Source organism: Lupinus angustifolius, chromosome LG11 (assembly GCF_001865875.1).
Source record: "Lupinus angustifolius cultivar Tanjil chromosome LG11, LupAngTanjil_v1.0, whole genome shotgun sequence".
NCBI lineage: Eukaryota > Viridiplantae > Streptophyta > Magnoliopsida > Fabales > Fabaceae > Lupinus > Lupinus angustifolius.
In genome coordinates, this window is record NC_032019.1 from 15,309,879 (window position 1) to 15,329,005 (window position 19,127).

General features: G+C 35.4%; 1 protein-coding gene across 1 annotated transcript; it reads right to left on the bottom strand.

The window, feature by feature from the left end:
- On the bottom strand, window positions 1,354-16,580 carry LOC109361150 (intron-binding protein aquarius-like). Its single transcript, XM_019606486.1, has 14 exons — window positions 15,983-16,580; window positions 15,222-15,311; window positions 14,799-14,861; window positions 13,886-13,972; window positions 13,597-13,740; window positions 13,310-13,470; window positions 10,014-10,248; window positions 9,522-9,632; window positions 7,918-8,976; window positions 7,525-7,788; window positions 6,949-7,134; window positions 3,940-5,094; window positions 3,332-3,679; window positions 1,354-2,126 (listed from the first exon to the last, which is right to left on the bottom strand). The coding sequence occupies exons 1-14, from the start codon at window positions 16,391-16,393 to the stop codon at window positions 1,860-1,862; spliced, it is 4,581 nt and encodes a 1,526-aa protein (XP_019462031.1). The 5' UTR covers window positions 16,394-16,580; the 3' UTR covers window positions 1,354-1,859.

The following is a 19,127-nucleotide window of genomic DNA, read 5'->3' on the forward strand; positions in this document are numbered from 1 at the left end:
TAAGAGAGTCTAACATGGAGTTCTTTTGTGTGTGAAAGAAAGAAACATTGCGTCTGCAAATTTGAGAGACGAAATGAGGCCATGAATTTTGCTTCAGTTTGAGAGAGAAAAGAACACTACAAATGTTTGTCTGATTGCGAATGGGAAGTGGAAAAGAAAGTTATTTTGTTATCGGGCCAAACCATAAGTTACTTGGACTCTTTTTCAAGCTTCTAGCCCAATAAGCACGATCCATCATGTCATATCTACACCCACCTTCAATCATGTCATGCCCAAAATGTATTGTTCATTTGTGTTCATTTGGAATTGCAGATAATAAGACTCGAGATTTTAAGACTCGGTGTTAGATAATTTTAGATTCGGACAATGAGGTATTCAGACTTATGAGTATCCGACCCATTATTTCTTCCTATACATATATAGAAGGGGATCTACTTACTCCGAGAGTAAATTTAAACAACTTACTTCACATTTTGACCATCAATTCTAGGAAAATCCAATGATTGAATTAGTGAGTAGGCCTAAACCATCCAATTTCTCAAGAATTAATGGCTAAGATATAAAATATATGGATCTATATATATATATATATGTATTATTAATCTATAATGTTATATTATTAATTCGTAAACATTATAGATATGTCATGTTACATTGTTAAATAATGATATAATGTTATATTATTAATTGATATGCAATATAATATTACATTGATCGAACAATTTTTTATTAAATCAATTTTTTATCCTAGTGTTGAAATATTCAATTTAGAATATGTTTAAAACTTTAAATTATTTTTTATAATTTTTCTGTTGTTGATTACCTAAATAACATATAAAGATTATAGTAAATAAATACACAATTACATAAATTACTAAAAACTATTTTTAATATTTTTAATTTACAAGTACCTCCAGATCTACTGAATACCCAATGACTTGTGGGTAGTAGACCCAGCAGGTATCCACATGGATCTAGGACGAGTTTAGGTCTAAAAATAAAGCAATAGGGCAGGTCCGAGTAGTGTTGTTTTGGTTTTATATATTATGATTATTAACTAATAATTATATATGACATTTTCTGCTAAATCACACGGTTTAACGGATTAAACTTGTTTGACCCGATAAGGGACATTAAGTATCATAATATTAGTTGGCATGTTATTATCTATTATAACTATCGCACTATGCTTTTGAAGTACTACCCTTTTGGGTCATTAATAACTGCAACTTCACAATTCGTAACTACAACAGCAAAACTGAGTGCAGTATTTGCTGTCTAAATTCCGAAATACACCCAGCCAATGAAAATGAACTAACAGCTAAGTAAAAAAGGTCTTCAGTTTGGTTTCCATTGATGAAATTTCATTGATTGATAAAGTAAAAAGAATGTAAATATACCACTGTACAGCATAATATGTAATTAGCATGTTCGCTCTTTTCCCATAGGCCAAAGATACAAAACATTAATTCTCAATTAGGAAACATCTAATCTTACAGTAAAGATCCCTCATGGTCTATCAAAATTCCGAGGAAAGCCAACGCTTCCTCTAACCATTAGCACCCACCATAGCCCAACAAATCATACCATTTTACATCAGAAATCCAAAACCTCATATTTGCTATTGATACTTGTAAATCCACCCTAAAACCTATGAGTTTATTTGCGAGTTGGGCTTTGGAGGAGAAGAAGGGAAAAAGAAGGCTTCAGATTTCATTGTACTAAAGTCTTCCTTTTTTCTTCATTTTCCTCCAAACTCTAACTTGCAAATGGACCTTAACTGGAATGTTTACACATTGTAGTGCTAATTTGCATACCTTTGTGGCAACCCAATACCTAACTCCTCATTTGAAGGGCTCCTATGGCATTGAGCTCTGATTTGAAATATGAGCACTGCTATCAACCATTGTTACATCCTCTACGTTGCTTTCTGGTTGATTTACAGCTACATGGTTATCAACTTTTTCAGTCTCCTCGCTTTCGTGTGGAATATCCATATCCTCTGCTTGTTCAGGTGTGCCAGTGGCCACAGTCTGCTTCCTACTTTGCACCTCGTCTGAATTTAATGATGGCGCTGAATGACTAAAATAAGATCCGTTTTGCACAAACTGATGTGTCAACCGTTCCTGGAAAACAAAATTAGGAAGAAAGTTAGTATTCACTGATTTTAGAACTTATTGTCTTGTAGAACAGAGTTTATTAGAATTCGAGACGAGATGGAAATGGCAGACGACAGAATCCTGGTAGGACAGAATCCTGGTAGGAAAGATAAAGGTACACTGTCTTACACTGAAAGCAAAAAGGTTGATTTCGGGATTTAAAGCTGTGACTTTCAAATCACAATGCAGCTGCAACTGTACCATCATGCCAAGGCTCATCCATCTAAGATGTGACAATAAATATCTCAAATATCTCTGGCGTAATGTTCACTTGTCACCAATACAACTGAAACAGAACGAGTAACAGGAGATGACAGAGGAGTAGGTCAGGCAGAGAATTGAGGAACAGAACTAGAGAATGACACAGAAGAAGAATGATAAGTGTCTGGTCTGACAAGAAGCCTAGAAGCAGAATTTCAAGTAGAAAGTTAGTTAGAATTAAGTGATTAACAGAACTAGATGCTAAAGGTGGTGAAGAGAAAAATAATGTGAGAACTGAAAATCGGAATTAGGAAAAACGGGAGGAAAGGCAGAAACAGATTGCATAAGGATAAAGATAGTAAATGCAAACTGTGAAATGAGAAACCTGAATTCATTAGAAAAAAACATCATAAGAGAAAAACAATGCTACCATCAAATCTCAAATATGTACAACCTTCATGATGATTATAACATAAGGTCTTAGCAAGGGGTAGCATGCACATCCAAAAGAGCTTAAGAAACTAATAGTCTAGAAATTGCCAACAATGTGACAAAAAGAGTCCCTTGTATAAGAGGCAGTGGGTAATCTGCTTATGAGATACACAGATGTAAGGAACGTATAGCATGTGTAGTCTACGCTATTTTTTTTATGTATTTGGTTGGAGCATAACGATAGTATTTTCGAGGAGGTTTGTATGGCACAACACTTGATTATTGAGAGTTTGGCTTTATTCTGCATAAACCAAATGGTGCATAGAGCCTCTCTGGTATGTTGAGGGAATGAGCAGCTTTGCTCCATTCATTTTTACCTTCTATTCACGTTAATGGATTTCTTCTTTTATCAATAATAATTAGGAAAGGCTACTTTTGAGAGTATCTCAATATTAACCTTTAAGGTTTGAGAATCGGAATTGAGCCACTGACATGCAAACAACCGAACTTTCTTGTGTATCAAGAGATGAGAGAAATACCTGATACAGCCTGTCTATGATACTGCTCATCTCCTCAATGCCACTAACAAGATGTATATGATGTCTAGGTCCAGGATCTTCAACATCCCGTTCAGTATATGATGTAATCTCACTCATATTAAGAGCAAGCTGGTCAGGTCTCTTGAGAAGAAGCTGAAATGTAGGCTGCAGCTCATAGCATTGCTCAAAGAGAGAACGACGGCAAAACACATATAAACCAAGCCGAGCACGTGACATGGCAACAACCAATCTTCTTACATCACGCAGGTGACCAACGAATCGGGTACGCACAAGAGACAGCAGTATAAAATCATTTTGCTGACCTTGAAACTTATCAACTGTAGCAACCTGGTAGCAGTCATCAACAGAAAAGAAAGATAACTCGAATGAGATCACAACTTTCAAAAATGTATAATAACATCACAGATATGCATTTAAACTACTATCTGAGACATTATACATGGTGATAAAGTGAATGACAAATGGCATTGCCAGAATTTATCTTTAGAAATCAAGAGGGGGGCATCCTTCACTAAATAATTGATGAGGATTTTGATCTTAAATAATAGTACAAAGGTAAAGATTAATGACTGAGTAGCAGCATATACCTTGCTTGGTGGACCAATGAAGTCATGTGGAACACACCTCCTATTTATAATATCACGGATCAGAAGTTTCTGGCCATTGTATGTAGTCAAAATTGATATTTTATTTGCAGGATACCCTAACAAACGCATGTATATATAGACGCTGACAATGTATTCTGCTTCTCCCTCATTTTGGTAAAACCAAGGAGATGGAGTTGTCTCACCTTTGCCAAGGTATTCTGGAACATCCACTAACTGATAATCATAAGCAAATCCAGCATTTGCTTTATGGAATACAGCTGCCTCCTTTACATAAGGAAGGTCTCCCAAATCTCTGTATCTCCAATTGTAAAGTTTAGCTATACTTGGCCTAGCTCTTCCCTGGGCATTCAGCTCAATGTAAGGAATGCCCAAACGGACAAACCTTGTAAAGAGACTCTGATCCATGTGACTGTACTTTTGAAAAGCCATGTTCTTCACAACAGGAGGCAACTGGTGATGATCACCAATCAGAATGCAGCGTTTAAGCCGTGCATGACCATCTTCCTGCCTCTGGAGTAACATTGGAATGAAAGTCTCAATTTCTAAAATTTGGGCACTTTCCTCCATCAACAAGTTGTCATACTTAAAACCTAACTGCAGGAAATCTTTCCTTTTAAGAGCTGCATGAGTACAAGTCATTGCAACAATCTTAGCCTGCTTGGTCATTAAGTAGTTAGCCCTATCAGCTGTTGACTTAAGTAATTCAAATGCCCGGCACTCTTCCAGTTCTTGAAACATAGTCTTAAGATGATGAAAGCACCCCATAGCAGCCCGCATGTCTATCTCAAAAGACTCGCCTTTAAATATCGGATGTGGAGTGTCAGAAAAGAACTCCTTGAAGGGAAAACGATCTCGGACAAATGATGGCTTATCTTTGTTTTCAGCACAAGCAGCAAGAAATTGCTCCCAGCGTGAATAGACATGAAGCAACCAAAAGTATCCTGCAGTTTCACATGTGTAACCAACATCCTCTGGTAATTGAAGAGACCTTGCTAACCTCTCCACTTCACTAAGCAGTTCTAACCGTCTAACAAGCATTGCATTAACACGGCCTTGCCGACTAAAATCAAGATCAGTTGCTAGCTCTTGTTCTCCTTGCCCAAGTCGAAGAAGATAACGTGCAGGTACATCTCTCTACAATAAGAAGAAGAAGAAGAAGAAGAAGAATAAAATGAAATACATGCCCTTCTGCATAGAAGGCAAGGATCTACAAAGGAAGAGTAACTAAGCTATAAGCCTAACACCCCTCAATGGATTAGCATGAGTTAATCCCAGAGAGGGAAAAAAGCAAAAGCAAAGAATAGATTCATCTTCGAGAAAAATGAGGAGTGCCCAATACTTATTGCGATGCCTTATGTAAACTTCTAAACTCATACAAAGACCAAGAATGATTGTGTGTTATACTTAAATAGCATTTCGGTATTACTTTATAAATTTTTTTATAAACTTTTTAATATTGGATATCCATGACACTAAATGCATGATGCCATGGTGATAATCACTAGTGCAAGACTTCAACTCAACAGTAGTAACCAACAATCGTACTACAAAGTTGGTATAACACAACCTCATGACAACAACTTTTATTTCAAACATTCCAATACGTAGTAGATTCAAAATTTTACATGCATAATGACCATCATGCCAGTAGAAGACTTTAGCTTGACCAGGAATTGCTTAAACTTTAGAATATGGAAAATGTGGAAATATGATATGATCAGGATTAAGAAACTCTAGAAGATATAAATGCATCCCAGGAATTTATTTAAAATTAAGCGTTGGGTGGAAAGGAAATTATGGAGAACAGTATATGATGATGGAGTCACCCTACTTGGACAGAATCGGTTATTGTCATGATTGTAATTCGAAACCGCACAGGAATGAAAGTTCTGAATATACTTAACTGAAACTTTTCTGAACTCCCTGAATTCTCTGAAGTCTGAATTGCTCTCATGAGAACATAGAAAATGACTATTTAAATCCATAGGACTCCATATTGAATGGATTAATAAGTGAGTAAAATTAATATTATTTTGCTAACTCTGGAATCATTTTAATTACTTAGACTCCAAGTACAAGATTGGACTTCCCTAGACTTCATGAACTTGTCAAATACAGAGAACCATGACTCTAGTAGTTCTACAATTAAATACATAAATCAATGACTTGAGTAAAAATATTTATTACTCTCAAGTAATAATTATCTTTCTGCACCAAATATATTCCGAATATAATTCAATTCAGAACAGGTCTCTTATTTGGTATCAGAGAGAAAACCTGCTACTGAACTGATGTAGCCCCAAAGTTTGTTTAAATTTAGGTTAGATGGAAAGAGAAAATAAGGAAAAAGGTTAGGTAGGATTGTAGGAATGAAGGATAAAAAGTTTGTGTGGGAATAGAGTGCAGCGCACAGAATGGGATTAAGATATAAAAAAAATTATGTTCCTAAGTTGAAACAGACAAAAAAACCTTGTGGATATACTTAACTTGATTCTGAATCTAAAAGGCTATTGAAATTACATAGAGAACTGCTATTTTTAAACTCAATATGTTCTATAACAGACTGGGCTTAAAGTGGCCTAATAATGACTTTTAACTTACTTTCGGGGTATCAGCATTTTTTAGGACCCTAATTGTGGAAATCTTCTAGGCTTAATTGATAAACTTATCAATACATAGAACCATGACCCTTGAGTAGCTAAATCATATAACACTCCCAAATAATACAAATTTGAAGCTCTTAATTGATACATAAAAATGTTTCTTTATTCTCCGCCAATTAATTACCAAGAATAGTACTTCATATGCAGTCAATGGTCAGTATAAAACAATGTTTTCAGTATTAAGATCTTACCCTGCATAAGTACTTGGTAAACATCACACAGCATGCACAATAATATTCACTGAATCACAGCTAAATGGAAATCAAAATTCTAAAATCCCAGGAAATGTAACATAGAAAAGACAAGGAAAAAATAAATATCATACCTGCATTATCTTCTCAAACAGGTCATTCAGAGCCTGATTTGAATGAGTAATTATCAAGGTTCTCTGTGAAGGACAATTATGATAGAGAACATTCAGAATTTGAACAGCTGTGTCAGTCTTTCCTGTACCAGGTGGCCCCACAACCATGGTTAGGCCAGGCTGAATGCCTGAGATAATTGCTTCAACCTGCTTGACAGGAACATTCCACATTATTAGTACTCCGAAATGGAGAGTATAATAGTAAGAAAGGAGATAACATATTGGAAGGATAACAAATACACTGCCTGAAAGCATAAAAAAGCGAACAGCAAGCAACCATGACCCAAAATTCTTATCATATCTCAGTAGTAGAACTTTCTTTAGAAGAGCCATCAGCAGAGCATCAACAAAAAGTCATAAACTGGATATTCTTCGACACACAATTTTAAAAAAAAAATTAAGTGCCAAGGGAACCTAAAAATACGGACATTCCTCAACACCAAATGCAAGATAAAACTGTGAAAGACTGTACTACAAGAAAAATACCATCATGCATGAAAAGTTACATTATGAGCTTGAATTTATAGATGAGTGCACCTGTGTGGATGTAAATCTAACTGAATTCTGTTTTGGCTGATCTTGAGGATAAGGGCCAGGGTCAGGAGGAGTATATGTCTCAATAATTAGTCTTTCTTTCTGATGATTACCATCAATCATACTGATACCATTCACCGCACCAGCAGTAGACACTGTACTCCCGTTAAGGGCACCACCACTTCCTTTCAGCATTCGGGGAAGCTTGATCTTAAAAGGAGGTCTAGGATTCAAGTTTTCTGTGCCGTCAGGATTGACAAAAGAAACCTGGCGAACATATGAAAAAGTAGGATGCAAGTCACATCACTATCTTAACTTTGTAGTTCGTATTATAAATGGAAGACATCAATCAAATCCATGCAACACTATCTATAAATCAGAAGATGGCTTACTAACCTCATAGTCCACAAAGCTTGCTTTCAAATTATCTGCATCAATGAAAGTATCTTTGAAATCTACTGTTTCCAAAAGATCAGGCATATTAGTCCATTGTGCTGCCGAAGGGTCCCCATAACCAAGAAAAATGTTCTCCAACCACTTGGGAACAATACAATATTCATTCATTAAATCCCTTATTGATTCTAAGATGGCTTTAAAATTATTTTCTTTTGGCTTCCTCCTCATCAACACATTAAATGTGCCATAAACATCTTCTCCCCCTTTCTCTGCAATGTTAGTGACATCCATGTGGTATTGTGCTGTGTCCAAAGCAACAGTTACTGTTCTCAAATCCCCCTTTGGCGGCTTCCACTCATCCCGTTTAATTTTTCCAGAAAAATCATTCATAAGGGTTCCTTCTTCATCACATATTTCAATAATTTCACATCCTCGTACATATTGTAGGCCAAGCTTCTGTGGCACACTAGCTTTACCTTCTTCTGCTGCACTAAGAGGCTCAAATGATGGGCGAATAGAAAGTAAAAACAATACGTCATGTTCTTTGAGCGCATTCCACTCTGATCTAATTTGTGCTCTATAGCTTGAAATGCTAAAAGTAACTTTCGCAGTAACAGATGATGGCTTGACTTCTCCTATGTTGGGCTGCTTGACTTCACTGATCTTGAACTCTTTAATTGGTACACCCATTCTTGACCAACCTCGAAAAGCAGTTTCTCCATCATTATTGATATATGCAAGAAGATGCGGAACGGCTTCCTGAATGTCCTCACGTATTTCGTATGTTGATTCCAGTCGAAATAGATTAAAATTTCGAAGAAGATAATCATGAAGTGTTAAGAACTGCAAGTTTAGCTTTGGCAATGCCAAGCAACCTTCTCCAGAATAATTTATGCTTGGTACAACACTTTCATCCCACATAATCTGCTCATTTGGGTAAAGAGGAAGAGCATTGATAGCTTCTTTTTGAGATTGTTGCTTCTCAAAAAAAGACACCATTACTTCAATGAGAAAATCAACCCTCTCTGACCAGGGATCTTCTTTCGAGACCAATTTGAGCTGCATTAAGAAACATTGTCACAAACAGATGTTTGTGGAATGGAAAGTCGATGCATGGCTCACACTCACAAGCATTATTAGACTATTTGTAAATTAATCGACAGAACCAGTACATAATACTATGTAAGACACTTTTGGTACAATGTACAACTCTAGCCCACTAACATATTGTGAATATAACAAAGATCACTTCCCCATCTTGTAATCCTATAATCTAAAGTAAGGAAGCCTTTAGGAGGGTGAAGAAAGCTTTATATTTAGACAGAACTCACAATCGTGTAGATAAGTATATTAATGATAACTAAGTTTGAAAAAAAAACTGTTATACTTTACATTCAGAAAATTGCCTAGATCACAGAACTGTAAACCAACAAAAAGAGAAACAAAGGAATAGAAACCACGACATGATGAAGACGAAGTGAACTTTTAATGGTGCAACTATACTTCACAAATCTCGACATTCCCATGTAGTACAGAGAATAGTTCGGATCTAACATACACATTATAAAAGACTGAAGATTTAAAGTTACATCTATTAATCACACCTTACAGCAAACCAAATCCCTTAACTCCTCAATAGGAAGACCAGACAATTTCTTGGATAGATCTGCACGCTTGTGAATTGAACCAATGTTAGTCAAAGCAAGCTCCCGCAACTACAACCACAACAGAAACAGAAATTAAATATTAGAATCTGCTCATACCAGCAAATGTGATATTAGTGGGAAACCCAGTTTAGATTACATGATATTACAATCAATACACATTAGAGGCACATAGCTTTTAGATTTTAAACTTTCAAACTAATTACATCTAAACATACACATGAAAGAAGATGAACGATAATCTTATTGCTTGAATAAGAATACAACCGGTGAGTACAATTTATAGGCTAAGATTGAACTAATTAAGAAAGTAAACATGTAAAAAATCTCTGTAATTTATATAAAATCTCATAATCGGTACTATGAAATAAAATAACAATATGAGAAGATTTGCTAATAATAAAGTGAATCTCCTAATGTTACAACACATACCTTGTCCATCTTTTTAAATACAAGGAGCTGGAATGACTGCAGACGACTGTAATGAGATTCAAGAACCTCATGATCTGTTAATTGTGTGCCAGTATGATCGTTAATCTCAAACCCTTCATAGAATTGTAACAAATCAACCAGCTGGGCAAAAAGTTTGCCCTTTTCATGCCTATAGAGTGTACTCAAATGGCATTTGGCAACTACAGCTACATCAGCCACAAGAGGCCTCAAATACCTGCATCACAAAAGAAAAGCAGGGTGAATTGATATATTGGAAAAGCAGAAAATAATGTTCGGAAAAAATAACATTGTCTAAAAGAGCTTTCTTAAGGGTGGGGTTGCACATTTTCAAATTGATTTCCCTCTTACAAGGAAATCAAATAGAAAGTTTTGCTTAGACTGTGAAGTCATAATGGAGAGAGCTTGACAACTCAATATTGTTTTGGTTATGGAAGTAAAGGTTAAGAGTAGTGTGAAAAGAAAAGACCAACATAGAGTCCCAAGAATCAAATGGTGGAAATTGAAGGGAGGGGAATGAAGGACCTTCAATCAAAGGGAGGGGAATGAAGGACCTTCAATCAAAGGGTCTTGAAAGAAGGGTTTTGGGAGGCACCAGGAAGTACAAACAGTATGTGAGAAGAGATGGCTAAAGGAATTAGGAAGCTAGCAAAGAAGTTATTGGGCGAATCTAAAGGTTTTGGACCAAAAAGGAAAGAATCATGGTGTGGGACAAAACTCTCCAAGATAAAGTTAGGGCGGAAAAAGAACCATATAAATCATGGTCTTTCTATAAAAATACTGAATGTTAGAAAAAACACAAGGTAGCTAAGAAAGAGACCAAGAAAGCATGACCAAAGCTAAAGATAAAGCATATGATGGATTACACAAATCTCTAGGTACCAACGGAGGAGAAAAAGTGACTATATGTTTTCAAAGATTAGGGAAAGAAAGACTTGGACCAAGTGAAATACATTAAAGACGAAGATAAAAAGCTTCGGTGAATGACAAAGATATAAAGAAAAGATAGAAGAAGTATTTTCGCAACTTTTTCAATGAGGACATGACCCCTTGCTTTCTAATATACTAAACATGAAAGGCGATAATCAAAATTCATTTTATCGTAAAATTCAGGAGTTGAAGATGAAAAAACTTTAAAATGATGGAAAATGCAAAGCGGTTGGACCAAATAATATACCTATTGAGGTCTTAAAGGTTCTAGGAGAGCAAGACATTAGTTAACTTGCAAGCTGATTAATGAGATCATCAAGTTTAAAAACATGTAAGACGAGTGGAGGAAAGACATTTTAATTCACGTAAGAACAAGGGAGACATATAAAGTTGTGCAAACTATAGGGGGGTTAAGCTCATGAGTCATACTATGAAGTTACGGGAATGACGAAGATTGAGACAAGAGACGGGTATAAATGAAAATCAATTTGATTTTATATCGGGGTGGTCGTCCATGGAGGTTGTATACATTTTGCGGCGATTGATAGAGAGATGTAGAAGGAACCAAAGAGACTTACACATGATATTCATTAATTTGCATCAGACACATGATAAGGTATCTAGCAAAGTTTTGCAAAAAGCTTTAGAGAAGATTTCCTTATTGACATTGGACAACAGGGAGGGACAATAGAGAGGGGCAACATTGACCCCGTACTTGTTTACATTAGTATTTGATGTGCTTACTAAGCACATCCATGATCTTATGCCACAATGCATACTTATTTAGGATGATATTGCATTAATAGGAGATTCAACAGAGGAATTAAATGGGAAGCTAGAAATGTCGAGACAAACTTTAGAAGCTCATGATTTTTGTATAAATCGAAGTAAGACGAAGTATATGGAATGAAAGTTTAACAAGAGAAAGACAAACCCTTTTGTAGAGGTAAAAAATTAGGATCACAATATACCACAACTCACTAGATTTAGGTATCTTAGGTCAATAATATAAGATGATGGGAAAATTGACAACGATATAAACCATAGGGCTAGGTAGTCAATTGCGGATAGCGGACGAACCCAAAAACACTATAGCGGGTGGCGGGATAACCGCTATAACTAAAGGGGAAAAATATAACTAATGTATATTCTAAACATATAAATATACAAAGAGAAACTTAAAATACACAAAATTATATGTTAAACCCTACACATATAAATATACAAATATACCAAAGAACATAAAAATACAAGTAATTCATTAAAATTAGAAAGTGTTGAACATGTAGAGTGAAAACCAAAAGAAATTCATAGAAGGGAAGGGAAGAGGTAAAAGGGGAAGGGGGAGAGGGGAAGGGGCAGAAGGGAAGGGGGAGAGGATTTCATGTATTCTGCTGCAGAAAGAGGAAAAGAAGGATAACATGAAGTTTTTCACGTTAGAAGAGAGAAGGAAAGGGAGCAAAACCCTAAAAAAACCTTGCCATGTATTTAAAAATAAGGGCAAAAAGAGTTTTTTCCTCATTAAAAATTAGGCTTCCATACAGCCTTGCTACCACGTATTAAAAAAATAAGGGTAAAAGGGGCATTTCCCCTTTAAAAATTAGGGTTCCATTGCATAACCTTGTTGGAGCAGGTTCTGACCCGCGATTTGGCCAGGGAAGTCACTGCTTTCTGACCTGCGACAGGCGTGACGGCCATCCGCGCCGCTACACTTCCCTCCGTCGCGGTGGAGGGCCGACAACCACCGCAACGCCGCTATCCCAACGCGATAACGCGCTATTGACTACTTAGCCATAGGGTTTAACCAAGTTGGATGAAATGGCGAAGCGCTTCGAGTATCGTATGTGATAAAAAGGTCAACTAAAGCTTAAGAGAAAGTTTTATCGCATGGCTATAAGACCTGCAATATTATCTGGGATTGAATGTTGGGTGGTAAAATACCGACAGGAGAATTAACTTCATATAGAAAAGATGAGAAATGAATGCATTAGAGAGAAAATCTCAGATTACAGAAAAGAAGATAGAGTCGCACTTTAAGTGGTTTCGACATGTGTGGAGAAGACCGGTAAAATCCCTAACAAGTAGAGTAAAATAAATGGAGGTTAGTCCAATCCCTAGAAGAAGAGGGAGGCCAAGAAAAACCATAGACAAAATGATTCAGAAAGATTTACAGATCAATGCTTTGTCAATGAACATAATTTATAGTAGAGCATATGGCGTCGTTCGATCCATGTAGCCAACCTCCACCTAGTGGGACTAAGAGTTGGTTGTTGTTGTTTAGTATTAAGCATAATAACTTAAAACTCAACCTAAGATGAGAGAGCCTGCGGATAATCGTATCAACATACCTTCTCGTTGGCAATTGACTCAGGAGGTCAATAAGAAATTCCATAAACCTCTCACAATAGAGGATACATGCATCATTAGCTAACCCCAAACCAGAAGCATCAATAAGTTCATCATCTTCACCAGATAATTGTATCTGGGGAAACACCTCTGAATTGAGTATCTGAAAAGAAAAATGAAAGGCAAGAAAAAGGAATTAGCCTTAATACTTTTGAGCCAAAAGGTTTTTTTGTATTGGAAAACATGCCAGATTGAAATTGAGATTAAAAAGTGCATCAAAAATCTCAACCTCCATAAATTCTTCTATGAGGTTTCTCAAGAACATAACTTCGGTTGTAGTTGAGGGATCTAAATGTTGTCCTCCTTTTGAGGCTTCCTTCCTTACCATCCTTTTCCATTTCTTGACCAAGCCAGGATTAAGACAAAGCTCCATCTACGCAAGGGAAGACCAATGGCCAAAATGCATTTAGCATGCAGAGAAATATATTTAACATTAATGACAAAATTTTAAGAAAGAGAAAACGAAACAAAAGTAATATTTCATTACCACAAAAAGTTGACCATCCATCTAATCTTACCTGAAAACGACCATAAGACAAACTGTACCAGGATTTCAAACTGGCCAGTCTCAAGACCGTCATGCTAACAACTTCATCTTCCAAACTCTGAAATGCAATATCATTAGTTTAGCTATCATGTTCCGACAAATAAATATACATTTAACAGTGATCTAAGAGCAAATTTGGTTCATTGGATTATTTCAGTGAGAATGGGAAAGGAAATCGAATATAACAAGATGCCCACTCCAAAAGTCTTGTTAGATATGTGTAATAATGGAATGAAATGACAATTCTGTTTCATTCCTATGTGAGACTTGCATGATCAGTTCATTATGCAGCACCTACTAACAGTCATTAACCAGAAACAAATTTAAAAGTTGTTCGGGGAGGGATGGAAAGATTAGCATAATACATGTTCTGAGATCGGAATAGGTGACTTGGAATTTACAATTATTTGCTACTTTTGGTTATTTTCCATTGACCAAAAAGGTACAACATTCATGGTTCGAAACAAAGAAAGTAAGTATCTTCCTTAAGCATAGCTTTCACCAAAATTAAAAATTAAAACACACCATCATTTGTCTCAGTTTTAGGAGCTCCCAAAAAATGCTTTAGTGGAAAAACTGCTGAGGCGTAATGGTTCATCTAAAGTACTTTAATATTAATAACAGAATAAACTTGTACTGCGATTATAAAGGTTTTTCTAATGTGCACCCATAGGCACATGTCAATGATTAATTCCAATAAAAGCAAGTTCATGTGGGAAAACTATGCATATCACATTTCAAGGATAATAATGTATCACTTCCACCATGAGATTTTTTTTTTGAATCTTAAACACCCATGAGCACATATTAGAATATCCCTAATTGTGAAAGCATGTATAACAATCATTATGACTTCAGTAAAGAATAATTCAATGGCAACATACCTGAAAGGCATTTATCATGAAAACTAGGTAATTTGTCTTCTCTGCTATACTTAATTCTCTTCCCTGCAGTCAAATTTGAATATTAGATTCAGTAGAACAGCTCAATATATATAGGATCCGACAATCAAATGCTACCCTCAAACTTCACATGAGAGGGAGAAGATCGAAAAACAAAACAAACACTTGAAAGTCCAGCTGAATAGTGACAAGACAGTTAGACTCTCAACTAAATATTTGAAACTCAGTAATGGCTACTGAAAACAAGTCACCTTGAGAAATATTATGTGATCATGTGTCGCATACTCACAATAAAAACAATAGTAAGTAGGATATAGAATCAATCGTGACATCCCACCAAAATGCATAAATTAGATTACTGACAAAATAAATGAAAATAAAAGAAAGAGGGAGATGGACAGAGACCTCTTTTAGCCGTAGAACTCTCTCAAGAAACCCTTTGAAAATGTCCTTCCTATCATAGAAGCAACCCCAAGCTGCAACATTCTCTCGAAACTGCAAACCATAACAACTTGTAGCTACATCCATACTTAAAGGGTATTCAGATTAGCTTATTTTGTGTTAAAATCACCTTAAAAATAAAAGGTTTCTAAATAGCTTTAATTAAATAAACAATCATTTATCATATTTTAGTGTGCTTGGATCAGCTTATTTCTATGTCATAAACAACTTATATTCAAAAGCTTGGTGAGGCTATGTTTAGATATTTAATATACAGTTTATATTTAATATAGGTGGAAAGGGATGGAATGTTTTATAATAGAATGGAGCGAAAAATATTTTGGTTCCGTCTCATTCCATCTCATACCCACAAAATTGGGAGGGATTTGATTTCAAATTACATACCAATATATCCTATTTTTAACAATCCGAAGAAAGGAACCTAGTATCATTCCATTCTGCTCCGTTGCATCTATTTCCACCTATCTGAACATCATGTGTTTGGTAAAATGAATAAGTAGCTTATAATGTAGCCAACTAGCATATTTGACAAAAATAAACCACTTGTAGGTTTTCTCAGCTCGAACTACTTAACTTTTCAAGTAGCTTATATAAGCTCGCAAGAGCTTTCCAAGGATACGCAATAGTTTCTAAATGTTCTAATAATTGAAGCTGATCTAAACATGAATGAAAACAATGACTTTAACAAGAGAATAGAACAATACCTTCTCATTGATCATGAGTACCATGGACATGACATGCTCGAAAGTAGCACTTTTGGGGTCGAAATTAGGCCAAAGATAATTCTCCAAATACTGACTAACTTCCAAGATCATAACCCTCTGCAACGGAACCGGTTTCTGTCCCTCCTTCACCAACAATTCCGTTTCATACATCTTCCTCACGAGTTCCGAATCGAACGGCTTCTTTGCCGTCTCCTCACTGGTTTTCAACCAATTCTCCTCAGCAATTTTGGTAATTCGGTCACGCTGAATCTCTGAGAGAGTGATTGTGCTTGAAATCACGCCACCTCCACCGGGCTTTTGACTCAACTCTACTGCCTTCAATTCCACGGGGTATTCCGCCACTCTGTGACGGCGGAAATCGTAGGTCCCTGTTCCGTACACCCTCGTCATCAAATCACGGTTGAGATTAGGGTTTTATTTTTGTGGGGAATTGAAATAGCTACAAAATGTATTGTTTTTAAGGTGTGAAGTGAAAACCACGGAATAACAAAAGGAATGAATGAAAAGTGTTATTGAAGAAGTTATGCACTAAGAAGTGGAGTGAGGGAAGATTGTCAGCGTTGGGGGGAATAGACACCGTTTCAAGGTAACGTCGGCGTTCATTATTTTAAAATTCCTAGTGTTTACTTTTTAATTAATTGCTCAACAAGATCGAAATATCTAGATACATTGCTAAATCTATTTAACAATATAACAAAAACAAATTTCTACTATTTCTTTTGGATATGGTTTCCCGCCCAAAAATATTCATATCAACTATAATTAACTATATTAATCCATCTATATCTATCTATATATATATTATATATAAAGTCAAAACTTTAAATAATTATCACCATGATTTTATTTTCCTATTTTACCCTTAATATTTTTTATTTAAAGTAAAATCATAGATAACTATAATTAGTACATCTCATTTTAAGTTGTATATTATAATAAATACAAAAATTATAACATGAAGTACATCCAATAAAAAACATTCTAATTCTCTAAAATAAAAATACAAATTTAATACTTAATATCATAAAATAAGAATACGGGTTGGCAGACACAAAATGTCCATCAACACGCTAGTTTATATAACAAAAAAACTCGTTTCACTATTTTTCTTAAACATATGTCATCCTCTTATACAATGTTTTCCTGCCCAAAAACACTCACATCAACTATAATGCAATAAGTCACAAACTATATCATAACCCATTTACACTCGTATCACTATATATATGTTTCACTTCCTTCTCTTTCTCTTCATTCCATTTCATTGCCTCTTAGTTTCTTAACCTTTCATTCACATTCATTTCTTTATCTTCATTCTTTCTCATCATTTTTGTGGATCAATTACTAATATGTTGGTTCATTTTAGAGCATGTGTGTAGAATAATGTTTTTTGAATTTCTCTTATTATTACTATTTTTTCATTGTTTAGGTTGATGTTTAACAAACTCATTTTCTCTAATTTTTTACTACCTTTTGATGGATTCGTTGCTAATGTGTCGGTTTATTGTGGAGCATATGTAGATGAATGTTCTAAATCATTCCTACCATTGTCGTTTTTTATTGTTTGTGTTGTTGTTTAACAAACCCATTTTTATGATTTTTACTACCTTTTTATATTTATTCTTTAATTTTTTTTTCATTGTTTAAACATCTCTTTATACGAAATGAATTAATTGGATTCTATTTGTAATGATTTAGCTTTGAACAACCAATATGATATAATAATTATCTCAAGGTGATGTAGGGAGCTTTGTAGTTTTTTTTCTAATTTTGTTGTCAAAATCTTTTGCATCTAACCCCGGTTAGTGTGCATATTTATTGTGAATAATGAAGTAGTAGAGAGGAAAATTTCGGGAGACGAATGAGTTCCGATATGTTGAGAGGGTCGGTGATTGTGGTGATGCGTCAGCAAAGCCTTGAGGGAAGGTCTAGGTGAGACGAGTCCCCTGTATTCCTGGATGATGTATTATATTGGATCGGACAGTTCTCATAGCACCAACTAGACAATCTTTGACAAACCCTCTTTGCAATTAGGATCGACGAGATGGATGCCCATAAAGTGTTTGATACGACATTGTCCTGAAATGGACAGTTTCGTTGGAACAGATCGATCACATATCCTTGTGTGGAATGAATTTCGTGCGTTCAAATCAGCTTGTTATTGGACATGTACTCTCGTTTATTTTTGAATAGTTTATTAGGAAGATATTAACATAAGGATAGATAAACCAAACATAACATTCATATATTGTACTCCTAGATATTTATTCTCAAATCCTGAGTTACAAGCATCATTCATCATCGGCACATACGTATATGATAATATGTTATATCTCTATTTGTTTTTCTTTCTTTGTGTGATATTATGTGTAATTCAAAGATGTCAATGAAGTGTAATCATTACATGTTTTACTCTCTTTCTTTCTAGTGTACTTGTATACATCATTGTCCAAATGGACCGATCGATAATGATTCAGAATTACTATTCACGATGTCTTAGGAGGGGACTTGGAGAGTTGATAGGGCGAGGATTAGGACTTCGTGTTTCGACTTTGACACGGTGAAGGAGATGGAGGTTGACGACAACGTCGACTATGTGGAGTTAGTATGCATAGAGGACTCTATGGAGGTAGTAGACCTCTCATCGAACTCAGAGCCTGAGGAGGATCCAAGCAAGGGCTCTAGTACCCCGCTAGTCTTGGAGCTACCCGCTAGGAGTTGCTTCTCTTCTTTTGTTTTTTGGAATAGGGATACTTGTGTGGGATACTTTTGTAATGCTGACGCCCTCAGCTTATTTTGTACTTATTTTTACTTTACTATTTTCAGTTTAGGTGATGATTAGATTATGCCTTGTATTTTGTAACCACATTGTACTGGGTCAAGCAACACCTTGATGTATTGTTGTGCGGTCAAGTCTTTTATAATGAAAAGCATTCAGAAAAGTGATGTACCATTTTCAATTACCATTAGGCATCAATTACCTACTTTCCACTGTTTATAAAAATGTGACGTATTGAAAAGGGAATGGATATAAGGAAAACCATGTGTGATTTATATATTACATAAAAGAAAAAAAATTACCCATTTTCTAAGAGATTAATTACATTATTTATCAAGTGATTTT

Bases quoted from the DNA above. Each gene is read 5' to 3' on its own strand.
- LOC109361150 (XM_019606486.1), bottom strand. From the start codon at position 16,393: ATGACGAGGGTGTACGGAACAGGGACCTACGATTTCCGCCGTCACAGA. The intron at 8,977-9,521 runs GTGTGATTAATA...TTCTTAATGCAG, and splicing joins GGGATTTGGTTTGCTGTAAG to CTCAAATTGGTCTCGAAAGA. The intron at 2,127-3,331 runs GTATTTCTCTCA...TTTGTTTTCCAG, and splicing joins TCATAGACAGGCTGTATCAG to GAACGGTTGACACATCAGTT.